Source organism: Tinamus guttatus, unplaced genomic scaffold (genome assembly GCF_059628265.1).
Source record: "Tinamus guttatus ecotype Peru unplaced genomic scaffold, ASM5962826v1 Tinamus_guttatus_pri_ptg000242l, whole genome shotgun sequence".
In the NCBI taxonomy this organism is placed as follows: domain Eukaryota; kingdom Metazoa; phylum Chordata; class Aves; order Tinamiformes; family Tinamidae; genus Tinamus; species Tinamus guttatus.
Window position 1 is genome coordinate 5,776,051 of NW_028288776.1, and position 24,901 is coordinate 5,800,951.

The window sequence follows — 24,901 nt, forward strand, 5'->3', positions numbered from 1 at the left end:
CTTGGGGACTTGGTGGCAGCCCAGGCTCAGACTCAGTAGGAGCTCACCGAGATGGTTGTGTGCAGCTGTACAATGCTCCCTGCAGAAGGGACCTTGTGTAAATAAGAATAATTCTCAATGACTGGCACGGGCCTGGAGCAACAAAACTTGAAACCTTTAAAAAAGACATTTTGTGCTTATGTAATATTAAAACAGCTAAAATAGCAGCAGCAGTCAAAGCTCGAGGGTATTTCCAGTGGAGGACAATGGTCAAACAAGCTGCAATCAAAACCCAGCCTGCCTGAAAAGTGGCTAGGTAAGAGGGAGCCCGTTTCTTCGCAACCCAAAGCAGCGTGGTCAGTTAAACATGCTGGCTGGACAAACTCACTTGAGCAGAGAAGGGCCCTGCCAGTGCCCAGGGGTCAGCAGCGACTGCAACCAAGCAGAGACAGCAAAGCCCCACAGAGGAGACACTGGGGTGACAGGCAACACGGACGGGCCGGTGAGTGAGACCAGATGACCCGGGCTTCTGCCTTGGACAGACACATCTGGACCTTGAACAGAAGCAAAACAGGTCTGAGGTAGCAACTGTAGAACAACAGTCTGTGGGCAGCTGGTGCTGACTGAGGAAGGAGGAAGGGTCACGGGCTGTGATCCCCACACACACGCTCCATGCGTCCTCACCTCGAGATCATGCTGCAGGATATTCCCCAGAGCAGTGACCTTTTAGTGAACAAAGTGTGCTCCCCTTTACAGCATTTCCATATTTTTAATGGCAGTTCCTCTGCCCCCAGGTGCTGCAGAAGCCGCTGCCGTAGCTAAAGCCCGAGCAGCGGTGGTTTGGGCACTTGCACCTTGCCTGGTTTCTGGCCAGCTCGTGCAGGGTCTTGCTGATCAGCCAGCTCTCCGAGGAGAGCCACAGAGAGGCTCCCGACACATTTTCTCTTCCCCATCTATTACTGTGGATATTTTTGTTACATTTTCTCCTGGAGTGAAAAGTATCCACCTCGATGTTTCTACGAGCATTTTGCTCTGCCATAATAATTACAATGATTGTTGCTTAATAAATAATAGTTTTTTGCCCTTCTCCTAGCACTTTACATGTGAAGATTTCAATGTGTTTTACACAACCGAGCTCAGCAAGCTCAACAATTTAATTCCTTGCACAGTCTTTTGACGGTTAAAAGTGCAATGCAAGACTCATTCTGATTATTTGCAACGTGACCTTTATGGAAAATAGAAGCAGACTGGCTGGGTGCGTGATAACGCAACACGGAAATGGGCTTGGAAACCTATTTCCCCCTCTGTCCCACGTGATGTCTGTAGAAAATTAGGCATGCATATCCATGCTCGCTAAATGCCCGTTCCCTCCCCTCTCGTATCCACTTGCATAAAGGGCTCGGCAATCCATCTCTGGTGCGCTGAGATTTTTCCATTCTTAATTGAATTTGGGCATGTATGTGTGTGCACTATGAATGGGAAAGGATGGTTGGGTGCCCTGAGCATCCTGTCTCTCTCTCTCTAGGAGGGAATATACTCATCACTGTGGCATGAGAACATTGTTCATCGCATATAATGGGAGGTTGTCTTATTCTCATGTAATCTGGCGTAAAAAAGACAATCTGTCCTTTTGTCCCTCTATATCTCTAAAAGCTGCAAAAAAAAAATTCGATTATGTGGAGTCCTTGGAACACAAGATGTGCTTTTGGAGATAAGCAGGAGCAGGTTCATCCCCCTCTGGATTTTTTTAACCTCTGTGTCTTTTGGATTACAAAGTCTTTGGGCTTGCCTTTATATCTGTGTTTTGCATAGCACCAGAGTGCTTTCAGCACAGGACAGATGCTGGTAGTTCCCAGCAGAATTGCAGAGCCTATTTGGATAATGAACTTTCTCGTTGCTTTTAGGGAAGTATTAACTGCTCACTCTGAAAAGCTGTAGGAATCTGCTGCTTTGTTTGAGCTAGCGCTCTAAACTCTGACCCGTGCATTCATACCCTGGCCACAGCCCCCTGCCCTGCTGCAAGGCCCTTATGGCCAAGAACACACAAAAGCAGAGTCTCCCATGAGCCCAAACTGCAGCCAGCTGCTGTAGTTGGAGTATTGCTGCCGCTGCGTAAGATGAGCGTGTCTGTGGCAGGGTAAAAGCCAAATTCGATCCGCGTGGGGATTTCTGTGTGCGGAGCGCTGGAGCCACCTGACAATCAGGCCTGGCAGGCGCAGCTCTGATGTGGCCCCGCTCTTTGCTTCTCTGCTGTCTCCACTTGGATCTCAAAACAAAGCCATTTTTACCGTATGGGGCTGGCTATCTCTTGCTGGCGTTTCTGCTGCAACCTCACTTCTTTGTCATGCACCAAGACCCGTGCAGCCAAGTGAGCCATCAGGCAGCCCCGGTTCCCAGCAAGGTGCTGGTGTGGATTCGCAATGGGGATACGCTGGGCATCCCTCCCTAAATCCTGCCTCCCTGCATGGGGCAGCTTTCACTGCAGCGCTGGCTGTCACTGCTCCATGTCCTTTGTTCTCTAAAAAGGTGAAAAAGCCGTAGATAAAACGTGATTCTTAATTTAGGAGTGACATGGATAAAGAACTGGAGATAAGGGAGAATGTGAATGGGATCTGTAAGGAGATGAAACTTTCAATTTACCATTTATCAGTCTTTTTTTTCTCAGATAAAGCAGCAGCTATTTAAGCATTACCTAAATGAAAGGAGGGAGAACTTTCTGTCCAGGTGTTCCCTCCCTCTCCACAGCTGTTCCAAAATACCCTGCTACTGTTTTTTATTCCCCATAAACCACTAATATAATTAGAGATTAAGAGATAATCCAACAATTAGTGACAAATAGCTGGCCCTAAACGTGTTCCTGTTTGACAGGCTAGAAAGTAATCTGTTTGAGTTAGCGTGTTTCACACGTGTCTCCTCACCTTCCCGGCTGTAATCTGAAGTGTCAACACGCTGGGAAAGGCCCCGCCGGCGCAGCACCCGCTCCGCGCGCCCTACCAGGCCTGCTCCCCAACAGCATTCCCACAACGAAGCCGTCGGCTGCTTCGGGAGCCGGGGATGGTGAGCGGGGGAGATGGATCCTGCTTGTTGGGAAATGCCGAGCAGGAGGCCAGGGGCCCTGACTGCCCGCTGGGCCTTGCTCCAGTAGAGCTCCACGCTCCATTGCGCCTCGCTGGCCACTGGCAGCCCTACCTGGTCTGTACCGTGGTGGTGATGGTTCAAGTCCAGCCCTCTCAGCACTGGGAATGGCCACTGTTCTGTACACCGTATAATACCACATGCTGTGCTTTAATTTGCAGTGTTTCTGCTGGAAAGCACATTCCTTCCCCCACCTTCTCCTTCCCCCATCAAAAATGTGACTCATAAGCAGTCTTTAACTATCAGATCCACTTTTGTATTCTCTCAGCGAGTGTTCGATTACAGCCGATATGCCACAGATCTGTAGCTGGAGTGAGGTCACTCCTGCTAAAGAAATAAGATCTCCTTTGTCTATCAGGAAAATGCAACTAACCTTCTACTGTCTCTCCCACAGGAACAAAATCTGGGACCTCCTCAATTCTCTCTGGGTGTTTTTGTCCTTCTGATTTCTTGTCCATCTCTCACTCGCAGCACAGTGTACCCATAAGGCTCTCCCGAAACTGAGCCCCGCTGAGACTGCACATGTCTATCAATTGCCTAATACCTCTGCTACATTTAGTTCTTTGTTTGGAGAGGGGGAGCAGCTCTTCATGGTAGAAGATTTTCCATTCACCACTTGGAACATTTCTTTCATACTTGACAAGTTTCTGATCTACCTGCATATGCTCTTTCTAGCGTGTGGTCAATGGGTTTGAAGTGCCTTTGCCATCGTCTTGATAGTCGGATGGGCGCATGGGAGCGTGTGCAGTCCGTGTAGTGGAGTCCCTTGCTCTGTGCGTGCGTGTGTGTACGTGCCCTTTGCACATGTAAATATATGTCTGTGCCCTCGGCGCCTGAGCCAGCGCGGGGCCGTCCGCCGTGAGTACGTGTGGGAAGCGCGGTCCTCCCAGGCCGCCCCGGAGAGCCGCGAGCCCCGGAGCGCTGCGCGCGGCGCTCCCGGCCGCGGCGTGGAGCCGTGTGCGTGCGCTGTGCCAAGTCGTGCCTGACCTCTGTAGTCTTGTCTTGTCGTTTCAGTGGTGTGCGGACAGATGAAGCTTGGCCTGTTTTTACTCTCTGTGTTTTTCCTTGTCTTTTTTTATTCCCTCCTCATCTTCATCGCACTCTGCCATCAAACAAAACAAACTTTCATCTCTCAGATCAGCGAGAAGGTTGGTCCTTTTCACTTCTTATCCATCTACAGTACGCCACGTCAGATGGGACTTTTCCAGTAGGGAGAGGAGAGCCATCCCCAAAAGGGGAGGGGGCCCTACAGACTCTGGCTTCCTTCCAGGCACGGCCACGTTGTGCCTGACGAGATCTGCTTACTGTTTGCTGTGACTCTGGTGATGGTGTTGTTACTTTGCTTTGCATGCCTTTGTTGCTCGAGATTCAAATGCATGGAATATACTTTGCATGCAAATACCAGCCAAGGCGATGTTGTTCCAGGACAGGGTGGGAGGAGGTGCATGCTGCTGTATGCGGGGTCCTTTAACCCTTTACCTGTGCTAGTGCCAGTATAATACCTCTGAACTGCTGCTGCTTTCTGGCTGGAGATCAAGAGCAGTCTTTGGAAGGAGAGATCACTCTGATCTCCAGGCACTTAGTGGGCTACTAGGGAGAGCGGGTACCTCAATTTCTTTTGTAGCTTGGTTTTGATTTTTTCCTGAAAGGGGCAAAACTCGCTTTCGATCTCAGCTGTAGGAAAAAAAAAAAAAAAAAAACAGCGTGCTGCCTCCTCTGCCCTGCTACAGAGCAGGGCAGCAGGGCAAGCTGGCAGGGAGGCATAAGGCCCTCGTGGTGCAGGCACCTTTCCTGCCTGGCTGCAGTTCTCGCTCTCATGGTGTGGCTGGTCTCTGTGCTCAGAGGAGGGCCTGTTGCATGACCAGGGTATGGCCCAGTTTGCCTCTCCTTTCTTCCCTGGGGCTGGGCCTTTCTCTTGCTGGTGGGAGACTTGGGAACTCTGGCAGTGGCCCCAGCCCTCCCTGGGGTGGCTCAGCGAGGACCACGGCAGCGTGTGCAGGAGCTCGCGACCACTCGGCTGAACGCGCTCTGAGCTTTGCCCTGCTCTGTCCCACTGCCTGCAGTGAGCAGGATAAAGAACAAGAGCAAAAGGCAAGTCCAGCCTCTAAATCTCGCTCCAGACTTAGCTTAAGTCGCTCATGATTTCATGTTGAGGAAAGCTGGTGTTTTTGGCAGAAGTCCTGCCCTAGTCTCCAGAAATTGCTCCCTCGCTGACCAGGCACCCTGCAGGTTCATCCCTCGGCACAGACTGGAAGCAAGAGCTTCCCATGCTGCCTCTCTGGCCTGCGCTGCTGCCCCGGGCAGCGAGCGGGCTGAAAGACACCCCACCTCCTCTCACACGTGTCATCGCACAGCTGCACGGCTTGATCTTACAATCATCGCTGGAACGAGTTTTAACAAGTTGTCATAGCAGTTGTTCCAGTACACTGACTTCGTTCCCATTTCCCTCCCCAAAACGTGCTCTCGTTTAGATTGTGCTGAGACATAGGGCCCTTGTTTACCCTCTAAAAATAGAATTCACAGAGGATAAAATTACCTGAGCCCAAGACAATGATGGAAAATGAGAACAAGGAATAAAGAAAAAATTAAAGCTGCGGCCCAAAGCCTTCCCGATTTCGGTGAATTTGGAGTACTGCTGTGCTGGCTCAGACAACCCTGGAGAATAAACCTTTGACAGGGCACTTAGCCATTTTAGCCGCACGGTTAAGCTGAGAGGAGGAAGCCAAGAATGGGTATAAGCCAGCAGGAGTAGATAATTTCTCATTCTTTGTGTCGACCCCTCCTCTCACCCCAACCAAAAATACCCACGTACACAAATATTTAATGTGAAGCCAGAAATTAGTTTCTAAATATTCCAATGGGATTTGCCGTGCTTATAATTTGTTTGGCACTGATAATTACATCTTACATTTTTCCAGCTTTACTTAAAACTGTGTACTGCTCACCCATGCATTTAATTATTGCTCTGCAACTGCTACAAGGTTATATATTAACGAGTTATTTTATCTTGATACAGTGGATCTTTTCTCTTATTCCTCTCCTTAATGTTGTGTTATTTTCATCAGAGAAATTTCAGAGCGTGAATGCAAATTGCACAGCTCCACAATCTTGCTCTCCCTTACTTTGCTATTAGTATGTCAGTATGCTGAATGCTGATGTGTCTCCAGTGCTGCACCACTGTAATGATATATCCTCTTTTATATGTGGTTGTCAGCGCAAATAATTAGACCTAAAAGTTATAGCTGAAATATAATCCAAAAATGGCAAGGCCCTGTTTTGGAAATTGTCTATAAAATGTCAGCACTCAAGGATGCATTGGGAGCATAAATAGTACAGCATTGTTTGAGCACAAGATGAGACTGTAAATGCATTTTTTCTGGTTCCAATTTTTCCTCTCCTGCTGCTGATTCTGTCAATAGATTGTGAGACACCAGTAACTGCCTTTCCATTTGAAGTCCTCCCTTAAAATGATAGCACAAGAGAGAGATGAAATGTGTCTACAGCTGAGTAAACCATGCAGACCGATGATCACGTCTGAGGATATCTCCTAAATTCACTTCTTCCCAACTGTAACAAGGTGGTGCTGAGAAAGGAGGGAGTTTGGGCCGGGTAAATGTGTGGCTGGGTGGAGATCACGGCCCCATGCAGCAGCGTCTTCCAGGTTTCCTGGCTGGAGCAGCAAACCAGTCTCAGCTTCTGTCTAGAAGAGGGCGCTGGTGTCACTGGCTCAGCTGTGCTGGGACCAGGGAGCCGGCAGGGAGAAGCAGCCTGGTTTCCCTGGTAAGCCTTGGATGCACGGGAACGTCCTGTCCCTGCAGAGCTTCCTGCGTTGCAGCGGTGCCCCGGCCGGGAGAGGAGGGCTGGAGCGCCAGAGCCCAAGCCCGGGAGCCACGCAGGGCACAGGGAGGGGGGTGCTGGGCTCTCCGGGGGGAACCTGAGACGTTAGGAAAGAGCCACTCCAGTGGTGAAAGGAGCTGGGCAATCGATTCATGCTCTTTGCTCTCAAGGCAAGGAATGTGCACGTTAATGCATGTTGAATTATTAACATTTCTCAATCTGTAGCTTTGTGGCTCCTGTGTTGCCTGCCTCCCTCCTGTCGTGCCCCCATGGGAGTGGGAAAGTGCTCCCCAGGCTGTCCTTCCTCCCCGTCCTGGGGGCGCAGGGTGCTGCTCGGGTTGCGGGGCGTCACTCGCCGCTCTGGGGTCTACATCCCTCGGGAGCACACTCCAGAGCGGGAGCGCGCCAGGCTGTGCAGCAGCTTGGAGCCCTGGCCATGCCCGTTCTTGGAATGGATGACAATGAATCTCCTTTTTAACAGGCTGCTGGTTTAACTAAACCTCTGAATTATACTATTGTCCATTGAAATCATTTTAATATTCACAGCGATTTTCCCTGTGCTGTTCTTGCAAAACCTCCAAACCCTCTTCTCTGATCTTTATTCAAAAGGAAGATTTAAAAAATACAAATTCATGTCAAGAAAATTGTAATAAAAAGAGAAAATTCTTTGCTGCAATAAATGAAGAGCAACAAAATTTTCTGAAGCACTTAAGGTAGCATCATGGGCTATGCTGGCTCATGTGATTTGACTTGTAAATTGGACAGAAATTCTGAAGAATGCTGCTGTTTGAGGAGTTAGGCTGGTTTAAATTATTACCATACTTTCACAGTAGAATAGCAAGAGATGGAAAGTGGTGCCTTGAGCCTGAGGAACATGTTGACGGTGCTCAGCAACCTGCTGGGAGAGCTCGGCCAGCTCCTTCTAATACTACCTGACAAAGCTGCCCCTCTCCCTGCGCATGGAGCAGCTGAGAAGCTGCCCGTTATCCCCAGTGGAGGATGGGAGCGTGGTGGAGCCTGCCCTCCTACCAGGTTATTGCTCTGGCCCGATCCATCACTGCAGGCATTGCCCAAAGCTCCCCTCTTTGAGCGCCCGCTGCTCCCCAGCCCTTTGCGGGGAGCCCGTCTTGCCCAGCGCACTCGGGAGGTCGCAGCAGCACCCGGAACAGACTCTAACACCCCTGCTCTTACAGGACTGGGTCTTGAAATCAGGTCTTGCATGCCGGGTTCTGCCCTTCCTGCATGGGCTCTTGTGCGCGAGTCTCTTGTCTGCCAGTGTCTCCGTGCTTGAGTTGTTGTGCATCATCCCTGTCTTCGTCCTGCCCTAACTCTCTCCTTTCTGTGACTCTGTACTGACCTCCTGTGCCTGCCAGCTTGTTTGCCTGGTGCATGTGTGTGAGTGCTCTGTGTGCATCTATGGCTTTATTCTCAAAGGTTGCTCTTTTTTATATTTTTTAAAATTTTATTTTACTACAGTATGGGTGGGTGGTTTTGGTCCTCCAATGGGGACGGAATTTGAACAGCTTCTACGTGAAATAACTCAACACCACGTTCACTGGAAAGCAAAATCTGACTCTTAATGAACGGTGCTGGGATTGGGAATACACACCATCATGTTAAACCATTGCCATGTCCATTGGGTTAATGCTCTATTCTCATGACTGTGTAGAGCTTGAGTGCACTTTGAGTTTGTCTCGTTGGGGGAGCGCTGCCCCGTCAGTCAGGTAACGCCTCACTGGCCATCACTCATGTAGCTGTTGATTTGAGATTTAATAATTGATTAAAAGAAACAACCAGCAAGACTTTGGATTTAGACACTAAAAGAAGGAAAAAAAAAAAAAAAAAGGAAAAAGGGGAAAAAAGGCACAGTTTTCCTTCCCCCAACTGGTAAGGAGCTAATGAGTCCTGTTTTGTCACTAAAAGGATGTGTTGTGTACACACAGTGTTGACAGTCTTGTCTAACCTGTCACGAAGTCTTTGCTCTGTTGTACTGCTAGCGCGGGGACTCTGTGCCCTGCAGGTCTCTTGGTCTGGGCTGGGCCTTCAGGGAGGGTGCTAGAGCTACCCAGCCTGGGAGAGCTGCTGGCTGGCCAGCCTACCCGCAGCCTCGCCGGCCTGCCCCTGGCCTCGCCGGCCTGTCCACAGCCTCGTTGACCTGCCCAAGGCCTCACCGGCCTGCCCGAGGCCTCGCCGGCCTGCCCCTGGCCTTGCTGGCCTGCCCCTGGCCTCGCCGACTTGCCCGCGGCCTCGCCGGCCTGCCCGAGGCCTCGCCGGCCTGTCCACGGCCTCGCCGGCCTGCCCCTGGCCTCGCCGGCCTGTCCACGGCCTCGTTGACCTGCCCGCGGCCTCGCCGGCCTGTCCATGGCCTTGCCGACCTGCCCCTGGCCTCGCCGGCCTGCCCGCGGCCTCGCCGGCCTGTCCATGGCCTCGCCGGCCTGCCCCTGACCTCGCCGGCCTGTCCGCGGCCTCGCCGGCCTGCCCGGGAGCAGCATGGCACACTGGTGACATCCTGTGACCTGGTGCTGCTCAAGCTCCTGCCCCACTGCTGCTCACCCACGACGCGACCACCATCTGCTGCTCTGCCAGCCTCAACCACACCGAGGCGGGAGCGCCACGGGCAGGCAGAGGCTCCCCAGGAGTTGGACAGGGCCTGGGGTGCCTTCCTGGTGGGAGAGGCTAGGACAGAACAAGGTGTCTGGGCAAGATGTGCTCAAGGCACTTCCCTTTTTTAACTACAGACTCAAATGAGCTTGCCCAGAGGAGACGAAGATTTAGCGAGCACAGTGGTTTCTTTACCCTTGCTTAAATAGGCCCATAACACTAACCCTGAGAAAGGGGCCTCATTTCTCAGTGTCATTTTCCTGACAGGAATGCATATGGCAGGCAGCGTTAGAGCTTTACAGTATCTGAGAGTTGCTTACAAATAAGTCCTGAATGAAATACCCAGCAAAGGATTGATATGAAGAGAAGCTGTGCAATGAAATAAGGAGGAATACATCTCCTGAAGTGCTGCCACAAAGGTGGGGAGGGTGCTGCCAGCCCAGCTCTCTTCTGTCAAAATGGATATGATCTTGCATCTGTCAGGATTAGTTCTCTCCTGCCCAGCAAGGTGATCTGTTCAGGCTCTGACAATGTCATGTGGCTCTGGTGACTGTTTTTTTGAGCCAGCATAGAACCCGAGTTGCATTTTGAAAGGAATTATGTATTATTTCGTAGCATACGTGCGCTAATTCAAAGCCTCTCATAGCCCCTGGCCCGCCACAGCGAGGTTTAGGGGGCAGCTTGCTTTGCCCTAGGGCCAGTGAATGGAGCAGGTAGTCCTGTCTTGCAGAGCTTCAGTGGGCCCTGTACAGAGAGAGTGTGTGACTGGCATTTGTGCATGCCCTCTAATTAGAGGGATGTAATTTAAGTGGGGGGAGTGTTTCATGTTAGTAATATGATTTAAAAAGCCTGTGTTTGGAGCGAATGGATAGAGCCATCCCTTAATGAGTTCTTCTAATAAGATGCCAGTGGCGAAGGAAGGGGAGAAAAGTGCGTGCAATCTGGCAAAGCAGCGAACAGCTTTTGCACTTCATTTTATCTGTCCCAAGGGATAGACAAGCAAAACTGTTGAATCCCCTTCCCGCAGCCCCGCAACGCAGCTGAGCGCTGTCTGCCGGTTCTGTGGCCCTACTAGCTGTCTCCTCCTTGTTTCAGTGCGGCGTGTTGCACCTCGATTCTCTATCCCTCCGAGCAACCACGAGGTGATGCCTGGGGGGAGCGTGAACCTCACGTGCGTGGCAGTAGGTGCTCCCATGCCCTACGTGAAGTGGATGGCCGGTGTGGAGGAGCTGACCAAAGAAGACGAGATGCCCGTCGGCAGGAACGTCCTGGAGCTGAATAACATCGTGCAGTCCGCCAACTACACCTGTGTGGCCATCTCCTCCCTTGGCATGATAGAAGCTACAGCCCAGATCACTGTCAAAGGTAAGGGGTTGCTTGGTCCTCACAGTGCTCTTTAATTGGGCTTCAAAGGTGAAGCCCTTCATTCTGGGTGCTGTCAGCATACTGTGGAGTCTTCTGTGTCTTTTCCACGTCATGGGGAAAGTTCACAAACCCCCAACTTTGTTCTTTCCTACTCACATCGTGGTACTTGCTTTGAAGGCCCTCTCCTGTCTGCAGCCTGTGGCATGGTGGGATTCCAGCTTGTGTGCTGGGTCCCTGCTGCAGCACGGGGGAGCCTCGCTGGGGCCCTGCTCGCCTAGCAGAGGGGTGCTGGACAAGGAGGTTAATCCCAGCCCCAGGAATCATGTCTGTGGAGACCGTCCATCGTGAGCAGCCTGCCCCCTTCAGAGAGGAGCTGTTTACATTCTCAGAATTGTCGTATGCTCTGACAATTTTCTTTTTTTTCTTCCTGCTCTGACTCTTTCTCTATTGTCACTGCCCCTAAAATGCACTTCCTTATTTCTCAGATAGCTTTGCTCCAAAGGGAGCTCTACATTGCTGCCAATTGCTGTCCCCGGGCCACTAGGGATGTAGCAGCCTGCCTCAGGGCTGGAGCATGTGTCCTGCATTGCCCATGTGCAGCCAAGCAGGCCCACACCATCCCTTTCCTCCTCTCCTCACACTTGATTTGTAGCTCAGATTTCCTTAGGCACACTGTGTCTTTTGTGTCTCTCTGTTCTCACAAGTCCCCTCCTGCCTTATGACCACCTTCAGCACTGAGTCCCTGCTTGAACAATACCAGAGAATTGAAACTTAGCCCTTTTTGACCTGGAGATTAACAGCAAATTCTCTTTTCCCCGGGGCTACTCAGAGGATCCTTTAACCTCAGTCACAGCTGCTGCTTTCCTCACAGCAGCAGCCCCTCCTTGTCTTTCCCAGCCCTTCTTTCCTTAAGGAGCCAAAGGGTTGCCTGTGTTCTGGTTGCAGGGAGTATCTGATGGGGTACAGAAGAGTGGCCCTCGGTGGGGAGGTGGTTGGGAGGAGGTTGAGGCTGCACTGGTGTGTCTCAGAATTTACCTCTTTGTACCAGGCGACTCATCCTGTGTTCCTACCCAGCTGGAGTGGTGCCTGATGCTGCCCCGAGTCTGTGTGGCCCTAAGACCTGGAGCCTCTGCTCAGCTCCTCTAGCCCCTTGCCCTCTGCCTCGTTTCCCTTCCTCACCTTCCTGCACCTTCACTCTGAACATCTTGCTGTCTCCGTCCTGAATTCCTTTCCCCGGTGTTGCTCTTACTGGAGAGCGAATTGTTTGCACAGCGGACAGGAGAAGCAAGATGACAGAGTTGGTTGCACTGAACTCCTTCAAGGTAGCAGGCTCTGCCCCTTGCTCGGAGGCAGGCTGCACACCCAAGAGCTGGCAGAAGTCAAGCTTTTAACTTCTGTAAAGGAAAGGGAGGACGGGTGCTGTCTGCCCCTGCAAGCCTGGGAGAGGCTGCCAATTTATTGGATGCTCTCTCTAGGAAGCTTGTTGCTTCAGTCTGTAACAAAAGGAGGGGCACTTTCATCCTCCGGGTCCTCCATGGGCGGTTGGGTAGTTGTGGGGCAGTGCATTCAGCCCCTGTTCCAGCCTGACCCTCGCTGATCCGGTCAGCCCTGGAAAAGGCCTCGCTGCGCCGTGCCCGGAGCAGCAGAGCTGGGGCTCTGGAGTTGGACTGAGGCATTTTTCCTATTCCCTCATCAAGCACAACCGAGCACAGATCACTGATGACTTTATCTAGCATCGTTTGTAGGAGGTTTAAACTTACTGCAGACTTGAATTCACTCATTGTCTTAAAGTATTTGTGTGCTCTGCGGATCTCTCTCTCACACACTCACTCTCTCTCTTTGTTCTTCTGGTAAAATGGCAAATCTGGAAATGTTTGCTTGCAGTAACTGCGTTCTCATTAACACTTCAGAGATGTCAGCGTCACAGAATTCTTGTGTAACAATTTATTGTCTGGTTACAGTTTGGCACATCACCCAGTGAAATAGTGGCTGTGAAAGTTGGTAATTTCTCCTGCTGCGTTCCTCTTGCATGTACTTTCTTACTTACAAGGCATTCCCTTCATCAACCCATCTAACAGCACTGTCCCTGAGATCCCTTTGGCCTCAGATGCTATCCCCATGGAAGCGGGAGCGTTGCTCCTGGTTATACACAGTGTCCTGATTGCTTCACTGTGTCCCCTTGTGAATCAGCTGTGAATGTGACTTCTGGGGCCAGCCCAGCAAGCACCTTCCCACTGCCAGCTGAACCCCCATGACAGCAACATTCCTGCATCCCTGTTGAATTACCTTTATTTAGCCTGCTGCTGGTAAGTGCGTCAAGCACGTCTAATAACATGATTGCTCTGTTTATCCTTCCATTAAGAACCACTTCAAGCAATATATGGTAATATAAAAATGCATGTTCTAGAGTATGAAATGATTTCTGCTTTTTAAAGAAGAATGTTAATGGGAGGTGGCAGCTCCATTTTTATCCCTGTGCACATTGCAGGGTTTGAGCTGACTGAATTATTTAAATCACACCTCTCTGCCTTCCAATTGCAGCACTGCCAAAACCTCCAACAGAGCCATTAGTGACTGAAACGACAGCTACCAGCGTGACCCTCACCTGGGATTCTGGCAACTCTGACCCCATTTCATACTACGTCATCCAGTACAAGGCCAAGTCGCTGGAGGGCCAGTTCCAGGAGGTGGATGGCGTGGCGACGACCCGCTATAGCATAGGAGGGCTCAGCCCCTTCTCAGAGTACGAGTTCCGTGTCATTGCAGTCAATAACATTGGCAGGGGACCCCCCAGCGAGCTGGTGGAGGCGCGAACAGGAGAGCAGGCGCCCTCGAGCCCCCCTCTCAAAGTGCAGGCGCGGATGCTGAGCGCCAGCACCATGCTGGTTCAGTGGGAGCAGCCAGAGGAGCCCAACGGACAGATCCGAGGGTACCGCGTTTATTATACGACCGACCCGCACCTGCCCGTGAGCATGTGGCAGAAGCACAACACCGACGACAGCCACCTCACCACTGTGGGGAGCCTCATCACCGGCACCACGTACAGCATCCGCGTCCTGGCCTTCACTTCAGTGGGCGACGGGCCGCCCTCGGACATCATCCAGGTCAAAACACAGCAAGGGGGTACGTATAGAGCGCAGTGCCGTGGCTCTGCGCCCGCGCTGGTGGTGGGCACCCGCTGTGTGTCTGACCAGCACCCGGCATCACAACTGCACTTGCTGCTCAAGTTGCTTCGTGTTAGAGTGACATCCCAGCGCTACAGACATCAGGTTTAAGATGTCGCCTGTCCTTGGGAGCTGGTATCAATCCCCATAAGAAAAACATAGCCCACTGTTTTGTCCAAGATAGATGGCTAAAAATATAAGACAAAGCCCTGATGACACCTGTGCAACTGGTGGGCCCTTCTGGGGAGGCCGAGTGTACCGTGGAAGTCAGGAGCTGTGTTGCAGAGTCAGGGGCTGGAGCTGAGCATGAGGCCCATAGTTCCAGCCTGGGCCCCTCAGGTGTGTATTCGTTGCCCAGAATGTTTTAAGAGCGGAGTATGGGGAGAGGGAAGAAAGGAGGGTCCAGAAGGAATGAAAGAGGATCCTTTCAAGGTGAAAAACAGACTCTGCAAAGCAGTGTGACACCTTTCTCAGCATCTGCCTCCTGGCACTAACTGTGTGTTTGGTTCCCAGTTCCTGCCCAGCCAGCCGACTTCCAGGCAGAGGCAGAGTCGGATACGCGGATCCTGCTGACGTGGCTGCCGGCCTCTCAGGAGCGCATTACCAAATACGAGCTGCTCTACTGGGAAGGAGAGGATGGTGTTCAGGTGAGGAGCTGCTCCAAGCAACAGAAAGGGCCAGTCATCACAGTTTAGCAGCTTGGGAAGAGGCACTTTCCTGGAATAACTTTGAGATACAAAGGGCCTGTTTCTTCTCCAGACTTTCAGCACAGTGAGAATGGCACCACAGCAGCATCACAGTGTCCTGTTGTCCTGTCCTCCTCCTGTGTTTATATTATCATGAGAGCTGCCAGAGACAAGTACCCTCCAGGGACCTGGCAGCAAGCAGGCATTTTGCCAGCACTGCCCAGATGCATTAGATATCCTGACTGCTGGGGCCAGACTGGTTGGTGCGGCTGCCTCTCCTTTGGCATTGGCACCAGCTTTTAGCTCTTCTCTAACTACACCAAATAACCTGTGTTTCCCTCCTTTCGCCAGCAAAAAGTGGAGTTTGACCCAACCTCCTCATATGCCGTGGAAGGTCTCAAACCAGACACACTGTACAAGTTCCGTCTGGGAGCCCGCTCTGAGCTGGGGGTAGGAGTCTACACCCCCATGATCGAAGCCAGAACTGCCCAATCCAGTAAGTGTCTGACACCCTGCAATGCTGAGGACAATGCAGAAACAGTCCAGTTTCCTCACCTGAAAGGACATGGAGTGGCCTGGGATCTTGCCCTTGTCTTTGGGAATGTTGGCCCACATTTAGCTAAAGGGAAAATGGGGAAAGAGAGGGTTTTGGATCAGGGCTCTGTGACAGAGGGGGTACACCCAAGTGGTAAGTTCTTTTTTGTGTCCCTTTGATCATGCTGCCCTTCCCTAAGGAAAGAGTCATAAAAACTGACAGAGGAGTGAAACAGACTGGGAAATTGCTCTGGAGAGACTGATTTGAGTGGGCTTGTGCATCTCTATGAATTTACTCCCATGCAGGCAAGCTGTTCGGACAGGCAGCATATGGGTGGTTGGCTGGCTCTAAGTGTGCCTGTCTCCAAACCACTGGATTTTTACACCTTCACTGTCCTGTGAAGCACCGTCTTGCTTCTTCAGGAGTCCTACCCTGTGCATACCCTTGATTACAAGGTGAGGTGTCCTTTGAGGACAGATGTGCCAGTGGCTGTCAGGCAGCTGGAGGAGCGAGTTTGGGAAAGTGACTGTGTGCCTGGGTTGTGTGAGCAAGTGAGGCTGCTGCTTCTGGGACTGCAGCATCAGAGGAAACCAGAACAAGCCACAGCAGAGTTAATAGAGAGGCTAGATAATGAGGTGACCCAGGCAATATCACTTTCATCCTCTCTGCCCCATGTGATCACAGAGCAGGAGCTCGCATTGCTCTGATTGGCAGCTCAAAGTGCTGCACATAAGCAGATTAGGGCTATCAAAGGCCCTGCGATAAGCTCGTTTTCACTAACGATTTTTTGGGCTTGTCATTATGCAAAGAGCATTAAAAGGGGGGGAAAAAAAGACATTTCCGTTTGCACCGTCTGTCTGGGATTTAGTAGCCGTGTGGGGTGAGCAGTTGGCAAAGGCAGGCAGCCTTCCCTGCAGGGAGGCGCCTGCCCGCACAGCGGCAGCGAGCCTGAGACAGCTATTAGACAGGGAGATCAGAGAGGGAAGAGCAGCTCTGCTCAGGGTTGAAGTGACCTCCTCTTTGAGGAAAACTCACTCTATTAACGTATCAGTTGCAAGCATTCCTCCACCCATTTAAATGAGTAATGGTGCAGCACCATAGACAGGTATGAAAATGGAGAGCAGTTCAGACCAAGCCGTTGTTACAAATATTTGAACACTAAGAGCAAATTCCGTGCATGAGGATTTGTCTACATATTTCAGATAGCTTTTGTGTTGATAGGCAAAGGTTGGAATAATACTCCTGCCACTTATATTAACTCCATCAGCAGAGGGTCTTTGAACACATTTAATCAGAAGTGGCTCCATGCATGAAGGAGTCCTCCAGAGTCTCATGATAGTCTGAGGAAGAGAAACCTTTCTTTATGGACTCCTCAAAGCAGGTTTCTTCCCCGACCTGCTCTACATACTCTCTTCTCCTGGGGGTCATTCGTGTTGGCCTGTTTTCAGACTCCTGCTTCACTGGCCAGCAGAGCAGTAACTGACTGATTCTGGTATCTGCTCAGTAAGAGGGATGTGGAGAGGTTGAAAGAGGTTCAGCCAAAGGCCACAGGAATAACTTAATTTGACCCTCCTCATAGTGACAGTCCTAAGAGTTCTTGATTTTTTTTTTCCAAAAAGTGATGGAGTTCTGGCTTAACAACCTTCCCACACGAGGAGAATATTTTTCATGGCACACTATTTTCAGAGAAATTTGCTTGGTAGTTAACAGTAGGCTGCTCAGCAAGGTAATATGTCTGGCTGAATAGCCCCAGAACAGAGGGATTCTTGGTCACTTGGAGTCTCAAGGTTGGTTGGGTCTTTTGGGAAGCTCTGCTGGCCAAAGTTGTCTGCACAACGCAGGACTTGCAGGGTGAAATTAGTTGATCTGCACTTAAGCAACACCTCACGTTAGAGGGTTGCATCAGTCCCCTCTGGCCTTAAATATTACTAATCTAGAAAGACTGCTGCTCCCTGCTTCAAATTGGCCTCCCTCCTGTGCTGTTCCATCTGGTTGCTCTGAAAAAGGCTTTTAGATGTGGGAGGGTGACACGCTCAGGTGGGCCGCAAACAGCGGGAGCAGTCGGGCTCGTGCTTTCCGAAGAGCCTGCCTTCAGGCTCTTTTCCAGCCCTGACAAGCCAGGCAAGGGTAAGGCAGGAGACCCATCATCCTTAATGAGTCACTAACAGGCTGGAGAGTGGCTTCTTCATTGCTCCCAGCTGGCTTTCCACTTTGCCATTCCAATTCCCAGCTCCAGCTGTAGAAGGGCTAGGGATGTCTTCTCGGGAATGCCGGAAGACCCTTGCTGGGCAGCACCAGTGTGTGTGTCCAGCAGAACAACTAGACCCGGTCTATTGAGAGAACGGCTGCCTCTCATACTGTCTTTGCAAGCTGTTTGCTTAGCTGCTGGACACTCTGGAAAACGTGTTGCTATTCTGAGGTCCTTGGAGCATGGCAGAGCTTTCCGGCATTCAGCAGCGCTGCAGGTGGACAGTGCAATGCAAGAGAGAAGCTCTGCGCCCATCATTCCCACCATTAAAATGTTCTTGCTTGAAATATTATGGGAGCTTGAGGCTGTCCTTTCCCAGGTAAATTGGAGTAAATTGGCTGGATGGGTACAGAGGCCTGCTGTGAGGCAGTGGGAGAGGCAGGGTGAGCGGCGCTGAGGGCTGCTCGCTGTGCCTCAGGGTGAGTCCGTGTGTCTGGGTGCCTGCTGGCCGCTTGGCTGGCTCCTCGCTCACCCGGGAGGGACATTTCCACTTTTCCACTCCTTGTGCATTTTAAGTTGATCCTGTTTATGTTACCAAGTTTTATTTTGCTTTCTTTAAGTGTTAATCTCATTTTGTGCATTGCACTTGTGTGTGTGACTCTTACCCAGTCAACAGCCAACATTTGAGCTGCCTGTGCTGCTCCTTTGGAGAAGGAGCTCATTGCTGCATCCTGAGTGATGCTGTGGAGGCCAGAAGCCAGAGCACCTCTCTGCTGTGGTGGGCCTCTCTGCAGACAGTGGCTAAGGAGAGATTTGCCAGCCCAGAGCTCCTTACGTCTCACCCATCCTCTTGGAGGGCCACCGCCAGGCTCTGTATCTACTGTGTGACTTGTCCAAATTCACTCCTGGTGTTGCTTGGGTGCTCTGTCTTCCTGATGTCCGCCCTGCCTCTTCTCTGCTTCCTTAACCAGCCTCCAAGAGTGTGGGGAACTTCCTACCCTTCTCTCTTCCAGTATAGCAAGTGCTAGGGCCACCCTCTCTCTGCCTTCCTCACACAGGGAAGTGCTTGCTTCCACACACTTGCTTTGGCTCCATAGTTCATTCTGGCAGCTTGATTCTGCTCAGGCATCACCTCTTCCAGCGCTCTTGCTACACACTGTCCACTGTCTTTTCCTCTGGCCAGGTTCCAAACCAGAAATAGTGATGGGGCCTGTTCCCTGGGTGCAGAAATTGGGCTCTAAGAGTTACCGATAGCCTGGGACTGCCTGTGCTCCCAGCAAACAGAGGTGGCACTGAGAAGTCCTGCCATCCCTTTTTTCCTCACATCTTCTGCCACTGCCATCTTCTCTCCAGCAGAGTACAGTTGTTGGGTGCTTCATTTTCTCAGCCCCCTGCTGCCGCCTGGGATGATGTAGACCGTGCTCACCGTCGCATAAGCCTTCACACAGGCAGTGAGCAGGCAAGCTTGTCCCGCTGCCTGTGTCCCCTGCAAGGCTGGCTCTGGTACGCTGATGGCTTCGAGGCCTGCTGCATGGGGAAGTGCAGCAGTGTCTTTTCCTGCCTTGTTTATTTTCCGTTTGCAGTCAGCAATGGAAGCCAGAATTCTTTCACCTGCCCCAGCAAAGCAAGGTGCCTCCTGCTCACTTATCACGTGGTCTGGCTGCTTCGTGGCCTCAGAGCGACTGTGTGCGCTTCTCCAGCAGAGCCGCCCTGGCCTCTCTGCTCAGGGCTCTCACCTTCTGCGCAGGCACCCTGAGAGGCACCACTGCTGTGTGTCTTCCCCGACCAGCTGGGCTCCTTCCCTCCTTCTGCGCTCTTGAGAAACATCGGAGCGTAGCTCCTCTTTTCTTGGTGTCCTGCCAGCAGTCCCCACTAACCTGAGGCTGGGTGCTGCTCACAGATGACGGTCACAGTTTCAAACCCTCCCTAGATGCCCTGCAGCCAACCTCAGTCACTCACTGTCACAGCCCTCTGCTGTTTCCTCCACTTGTCTAGGAGCGGGCTCTTGCAAGCCTTCATGCAGTCTGGTGTGCGAGCTTCCCCTTCTGCCACTCTTGCCTTCTGGTATCTTGCTATCTCTTCTGGTTTCCATCTGTTTCAGATCTTCACTGTAAGCATCTTCCTTCTCCCTACCAGTCTCCTCCTCTCTCTCTCGCTCTCTCGCTCTTTCTTTCCCTTTCCCTACTGTCAATTTGTTGTGCTTGGTGAAGTGAGCATCTCAAGCTGCTTTGGGAAGAGGTGTTCTCTGATGCAAAGCAGCGCTTGTATCTCCATGTTGTTCGTCAGGTTTTCAAACATAAATTGCCCTTAATGCCATCTTTGATTTGTAAGGAAGGCAGGTGGCTGTCCAGGAAGCCACTGGCTGCGTTGCCATACATAGGTTCAGTGCTCAGTTGGCTGGGTAAGAGTTCCCTGTGCATTTTGGTTTCTCCTTCCACTCATTTCCCTTCATCTCCCCACTTCATTTATTTATCCCCAGCCCCCTCCGCCCCACCCCAAGAAGTCGAGTGTATAAGCACCAGCTCCACTACCATCCGGGTAAGTTGGGTGCCACCGCCTGCGCAGAGCCGCAATGGAGTCATCACGCAGTACTCCATTGCGTACCAGGCGGTGGAAGGAGAGGACAGCACCAAGCATGTGGTGGATGGCATTGGACGGGAGCACTCCAGCTGGGAGATCAAGGACCTGGAGAAATGGACCGAGTACAAGGTGTGGGTAAGGGCTCACACCGATGTGGGGCCAGGACCGGAGAGCACCCCCGTGCACGTGCGCACCGATGAGGATGGTAGGTGTCACCAAACAGCTCCTGCAGCTACTGCCTTTGGGGAATCAGGACTCTCCTAGTTGAGCTGCTGGCAAGTGGGAAGGCAGTTGGGGTTATTGGTGCTGGAAGTGCTTTTCAAGCAGGACCAGGGGCTGCCTGAAGCAGCGGTTTGGCCAGCAGCTGCAGAGAGTGGGTCTCCACACTTGCTCTGGGCTGGGGTGGGAGGAATTGCTCTGGTGGCCCTTGCTCTCATGTGGTGTCTTGCCTGGAGGCCATTGGTCAGGGTCCTGTGTATGTGATTAGTGCTTCCCACGTGCATGAGGAGACATTACAGGACTTCCCTGTTCTGCCTTTCTAGTGTTTTATGGGGGTAGTTTCCCTTTTACTGAAGGTGATGGGAGTCCTCCCAGCCAAAAGCTCATCTCACATTGTAAGATCAGGATTTAAAGTTTGCTTTTTGACCTGAAATCCTGCAAACTAAAGAGGGGAAATGAAATCCATCTGAAACTTGTAGATATCGCGGGAAAGCTGCTTCCCGCCCTGGCTTCCAGGCAAGCCACAGCTTATATAAATCTGTTCTTCCACTCAGGAGTCAGAATATCGAATGTACAGAACACTTTACTGGATACGACAGCTTTAAAGAGAAATTGCTTTGTATTAGCAGGGCTGTCAGTTATGTCATCATGACTTAAGCTGTCTCCTTTGAAAGTGCCAGAGCTCTGGGTGACGGTAGGAACTTCCAGGGCTTCATGCTGACCTCAGAAGCTGCAGATTTTAATGGGAGGAGAAAGAGATGCAGCATCCAGGCAAAGAAAGGAGATCTCTGCATTGCCCAGTCAGCGTAGCAAATTGAAACCAGACATGTCGCAGTTTCACTAAATGAGCTGCCACTGTCCCCCATGTCTCTGTGGCTCTGGAAGTGGTGTCTGGGAATGCTCGCTGACTGCATTCCTGGCCTTGCGAACACATCTGTGTGTGTCCTGCTGCCTGTATTGTTGGCTTCAGTTCTTGTTCAGCAGAGTCATAGCCCAGGGGAAGCTGCTACCCTAGAAATGTCGCAGCAAGCTCTCTCGGTTAGTTTTAGGGCACCGCAGTTGGACATTCCAGCTCAGCTGTCAGAAATGATTTCATATCCCTCCAAGATGCTGATGCTTGGTAGATATCCACAAGGAAGGAACAAGAAATGCTGAACTGAGATCTGAAAACAAATTGAACTTTCCCTCTTGGGTCTCAGATGCAGCACTTACCTCCCCACAATGGGATAATTTCCCCTGTTGCAGGAGTGCAGTGATCCTGGAAACACTGTGGTCAGGGATGCTCACGTTGGCCTCTTTTAATGTCCCTGTGGCCTCCGTGCACTGGGTCCTGCCCAGACCTCCCACGGCCTCCTGCCAGCAGAGCCTGACAGGAGGTCTCTGCTTCTCGGGGAGGATGGTGCCTTTTGCTGAGACTCCCATTAGCGCATGTGGGCAGTGCCTTGCCAGGGCAGGAAAGGCCTGTGGCTTGTCCAAGGTCACTGTACTCAGTGATTTGGATTACAGTGTGGGCTGCTGCAGACAGAAGGCGGTAGCTATTCAAGCGCAGCCTCCTCTATTCCCATACCTTGAGTTGGCCTCACAGTGCTAAAATGCTCTGTTCCTCCTTTCTCCATTTTATTTAATTATCTACAATTAAGAAGGACATCTGGGGAAAATAATGAATTGCCCTGTGGCTTAAAAACTGTGCTTACCTGCTGGGTAGCTGTTTCTTCCCCTCTAGTTGGTTGAAACAGCAATATTCATTATATCTGCATGTCAGCTATCCATCCCTAATTATCTAATCCTGGTTATTTCTTGTTATGTTGACAACTGAGGCACATGGGGCTTCCAAACCCCTGGAATTTCCCAGCAGTGGAGAGTGACAGGGAGACTCGCAGCAAAGGTGCTAGAATGGAGCCCAGGTCCTTCACTCGGGTACTTGGCACTCACGTGGGCAGTGTCCTCGGCAGGGAGCACTTTCCAGGAGCAGCAGAGAGGCTAATTTTTTAGCATTGACATTTTTGTCACAGTCAATGCAAGAGCAAAAAGTAATAAGGATGTAATTTTTCCAAATGGTAAATAGGGTATAAATACATTTTTAAAAGGGCCTCACCTTGCAAGAAAATTGATATTTTCAGGGCAGTGTAATTTTTCATTTTATTATCAAAAAGCATTCAGCTAGCCGTGCATGAAATACAGTCCCCAGAGCTGTCACAATCCCCACGGGCCCCTTTATCTGGCTGAGTTCAGTGACTGCTGTCCCCGAGCTCTGCGTTATTGTTTTGGGATGGTGCTTTTCCTGCTCATTAACCTCTCGCTGTCACGGTGGCAGCTACGCAGGGCTTGCTGCGAGGCCGGCTCGGCGTGCCGGTCCTGTGCCTGGGGCAGCGCTGGTGGCTGAGCGGGAGCTGCAAGGAGAGTGCAGAGAGGGATGCTCTGAGCGGCTGGAAGCTGCGAGAGTACCCGTGGGGAGCCCACAGCTGCCCTCCCTATGTCTAATTCCTGTGACATGCCTGTTGCTGTTCTTACATTCCTGCTGCTGCTGTCCGTTGCTGGAGGCAAGGGAGAGGGATGGACCTGGGGTCTGCCCCAGCACAGCCGCCCTTGCCAGGGTGCTCTGGGTATCACAGCCCTGTTCCCTCCCACTGAGAGCACCAGCAGCGCTTGGAGGCTGGGGCTGCGGTCGCACCGGTCACTGCAGTGTGACCGTGCTGGCTGGCAGGGCCCTCCTCGCGGTGAGGCGGAGGGGAGGTAGCGAAGGAGTGAGAATTAGCTGGCGGCAGCCGCACGGTGCCTGCTGTTAAGTGTCCGTCCCGTGTGTGTTGCAGTGCCCAGTGCCCCACCACGAAAGGTGGAGGTCGAGTCTGTGAATTCGACTGCCATCCGGGTCAGCTGGAAGCTGCCCATCTCCAACAAGCAGCACGGGCAGATCCGGGGATACCAGGTGACGTACGTGAAGCTGGAGAACAACGAGCCGAGAGGGCAGCCCGTGATCAAGGACGTCATGCTGTCGGAGGCGCAGGTACAGCAGGGGGACCGCGGGCATGGCGGGTGGCCGCTCCACCACGGCTGGGCTCGCTGGTCCCAGTACTTCTCTTCCCCTTGCGGCACCATCAGGGCTTGGAAGGGCGTGGGATGTGGCCAAGGCCCTGCCGAGCAAGGGGACTGTTCATCCCCAAGCAGCGCTGTGGCTTACAAACTCGCAGCAAGTGTGATCAGGAAAGGAGTGCTATAGGAAAGGTGAAATGCTAAGTGATGTTTCTCTCTCACCTCTTCTGCCATGCGTGCTCCTCCCTACCTGCCCCATCTCTTGCAAGTGCAGGGGGAATGAGCCCTTGCCCAGCAGGGATCTCTCTTTGGGACCCTGGTGCACTTGCCTGGAGGAAGCAGGTCCTGGCACCTTCTCTGTGTGTTTTGCCAGGCAGTCTGTAGCCCTTTGGAGAGTTTTAGGCAAGCTTTTGTGTCTGCTCCTTGGTGCTGCTGGTTACGTTGAGGGCAGACCTGTGGCTCAGCAGAGCTCACGGGACGCCTGCCCTGGGGCCCAGCCCCGGGCACTGCCGCAGCCCTGCAAGCAGGGCAGCCTTCTCGTGCCTCGCAAAGCCCCTTCTCACTTCTGTTTTCGCAAGGCCGAGACTTGACCTTGTGTTTACCTTTTGAAGCCCTGCAGTGGATGAAGCTAATCAAATCTGGAAGAAAATGAACAAAGGAGACAGGAGGCACAGGTCCACGCTGCCTGTAAATGATTTTGCCCTCTGCAGTCCTGATGCCACCAAAAGCTGCTCATGCTTTGTGCAATCACCTGGATACCTCTCCGGCCATGACCTGAGCCCTGCTCCCACATGGTGCTCCAGGCTGGCTTATGGGCTCTGCTCAGCCTGGAAAAGGGTAGTTGCCTCCTCTAGGGTGACTTTCCCAGAGTCAAGAGAAGTTTTTGTTAACACTTCCTTGATAAGATAAAACTCTTCTTTGGAGCAAGGGTCTTTCATCTTGGATGACCCGTGCTGTTCTCAACGAAGATAATCGTATAAATGAAGCACAGGATCTGCTGGTGTTGGTAATCGATGCAGAGCTGGCCTGCTTGAATGATGCCCAATATAAATACTGGAGAGCTGCAACAATTAATTGATCTGTGTCCTGAACGCAGCTGTGAATCATTTATCCGTTTGTCAGTGGGGAGTGCAGCGCACAGAGGCGGCTTTACTCCGCATTCATATTCTGAAGGCCAAAATGCAGTAATAATGTGGAAGGGGAGAACTTTAAAGAGAGGAAATGCTTTGAGAGTCCTTGCAGTGTTATCAGGATCACCTCTGGGTTGATGTTTCAGACGTTGCTTTATTTTAATTGCTAGAAGAGCTGCTTACTGTCCTTTTCTTATTTCAGGATGATATAATCTTCCGTGTTGTTTGAACAACTGATGTTGAATTGTTTAGCGGAAGTTTGGAGTTAATGGTTTGGTCCCAAGTGTAGGTGGGCGAAGTTGGCAACGTTGTTCTTGTTGGTATTTTCAAATATTTTATGCTTGCCCAGCTGGTTCTGCTTTCACTCCTTACTCATATGTTTCAGAGAGCAAAACCCCGTGCTAATGTGCAGGAATGAGAATACCAGAGCCAGAAACTTCTCAGGAAGTGCT

General features: G+C 51.6%; 1 protein-coding gene across 1 annotated transcript in view; it reads left to right on the forward strand.

Moving 5' to 3' along the window:
- Nucleotides 1–24,901, forward strand: part of PTPRF (protein tyrosine phosphatase receptor type F) — a 272,958-nt gene that overhangs the window by 191,513 nt on the left and 56,544 nt on the right. Inside the window, 6 exon segments of the mRNA XM_088526108.1 lie at nucleotides 10,648–10,917; nucleotides 13,459–14,040; nucleotides 14,595–14,728; nucleotides 15,119–15,263; nucleotides 19,970–20,275; nucleotides 23,100–23,293. Coding sequence (XP_088382234.1) covers nucleotides 10,648–10,917; nucleotides 13,459–14,040; nucleotides 14,595–14,728; nucleotides 15,119–15,263; nucleotides 19,970–20,275; nucleotides 23,100–23,293 — 1,631 coding nt within the window.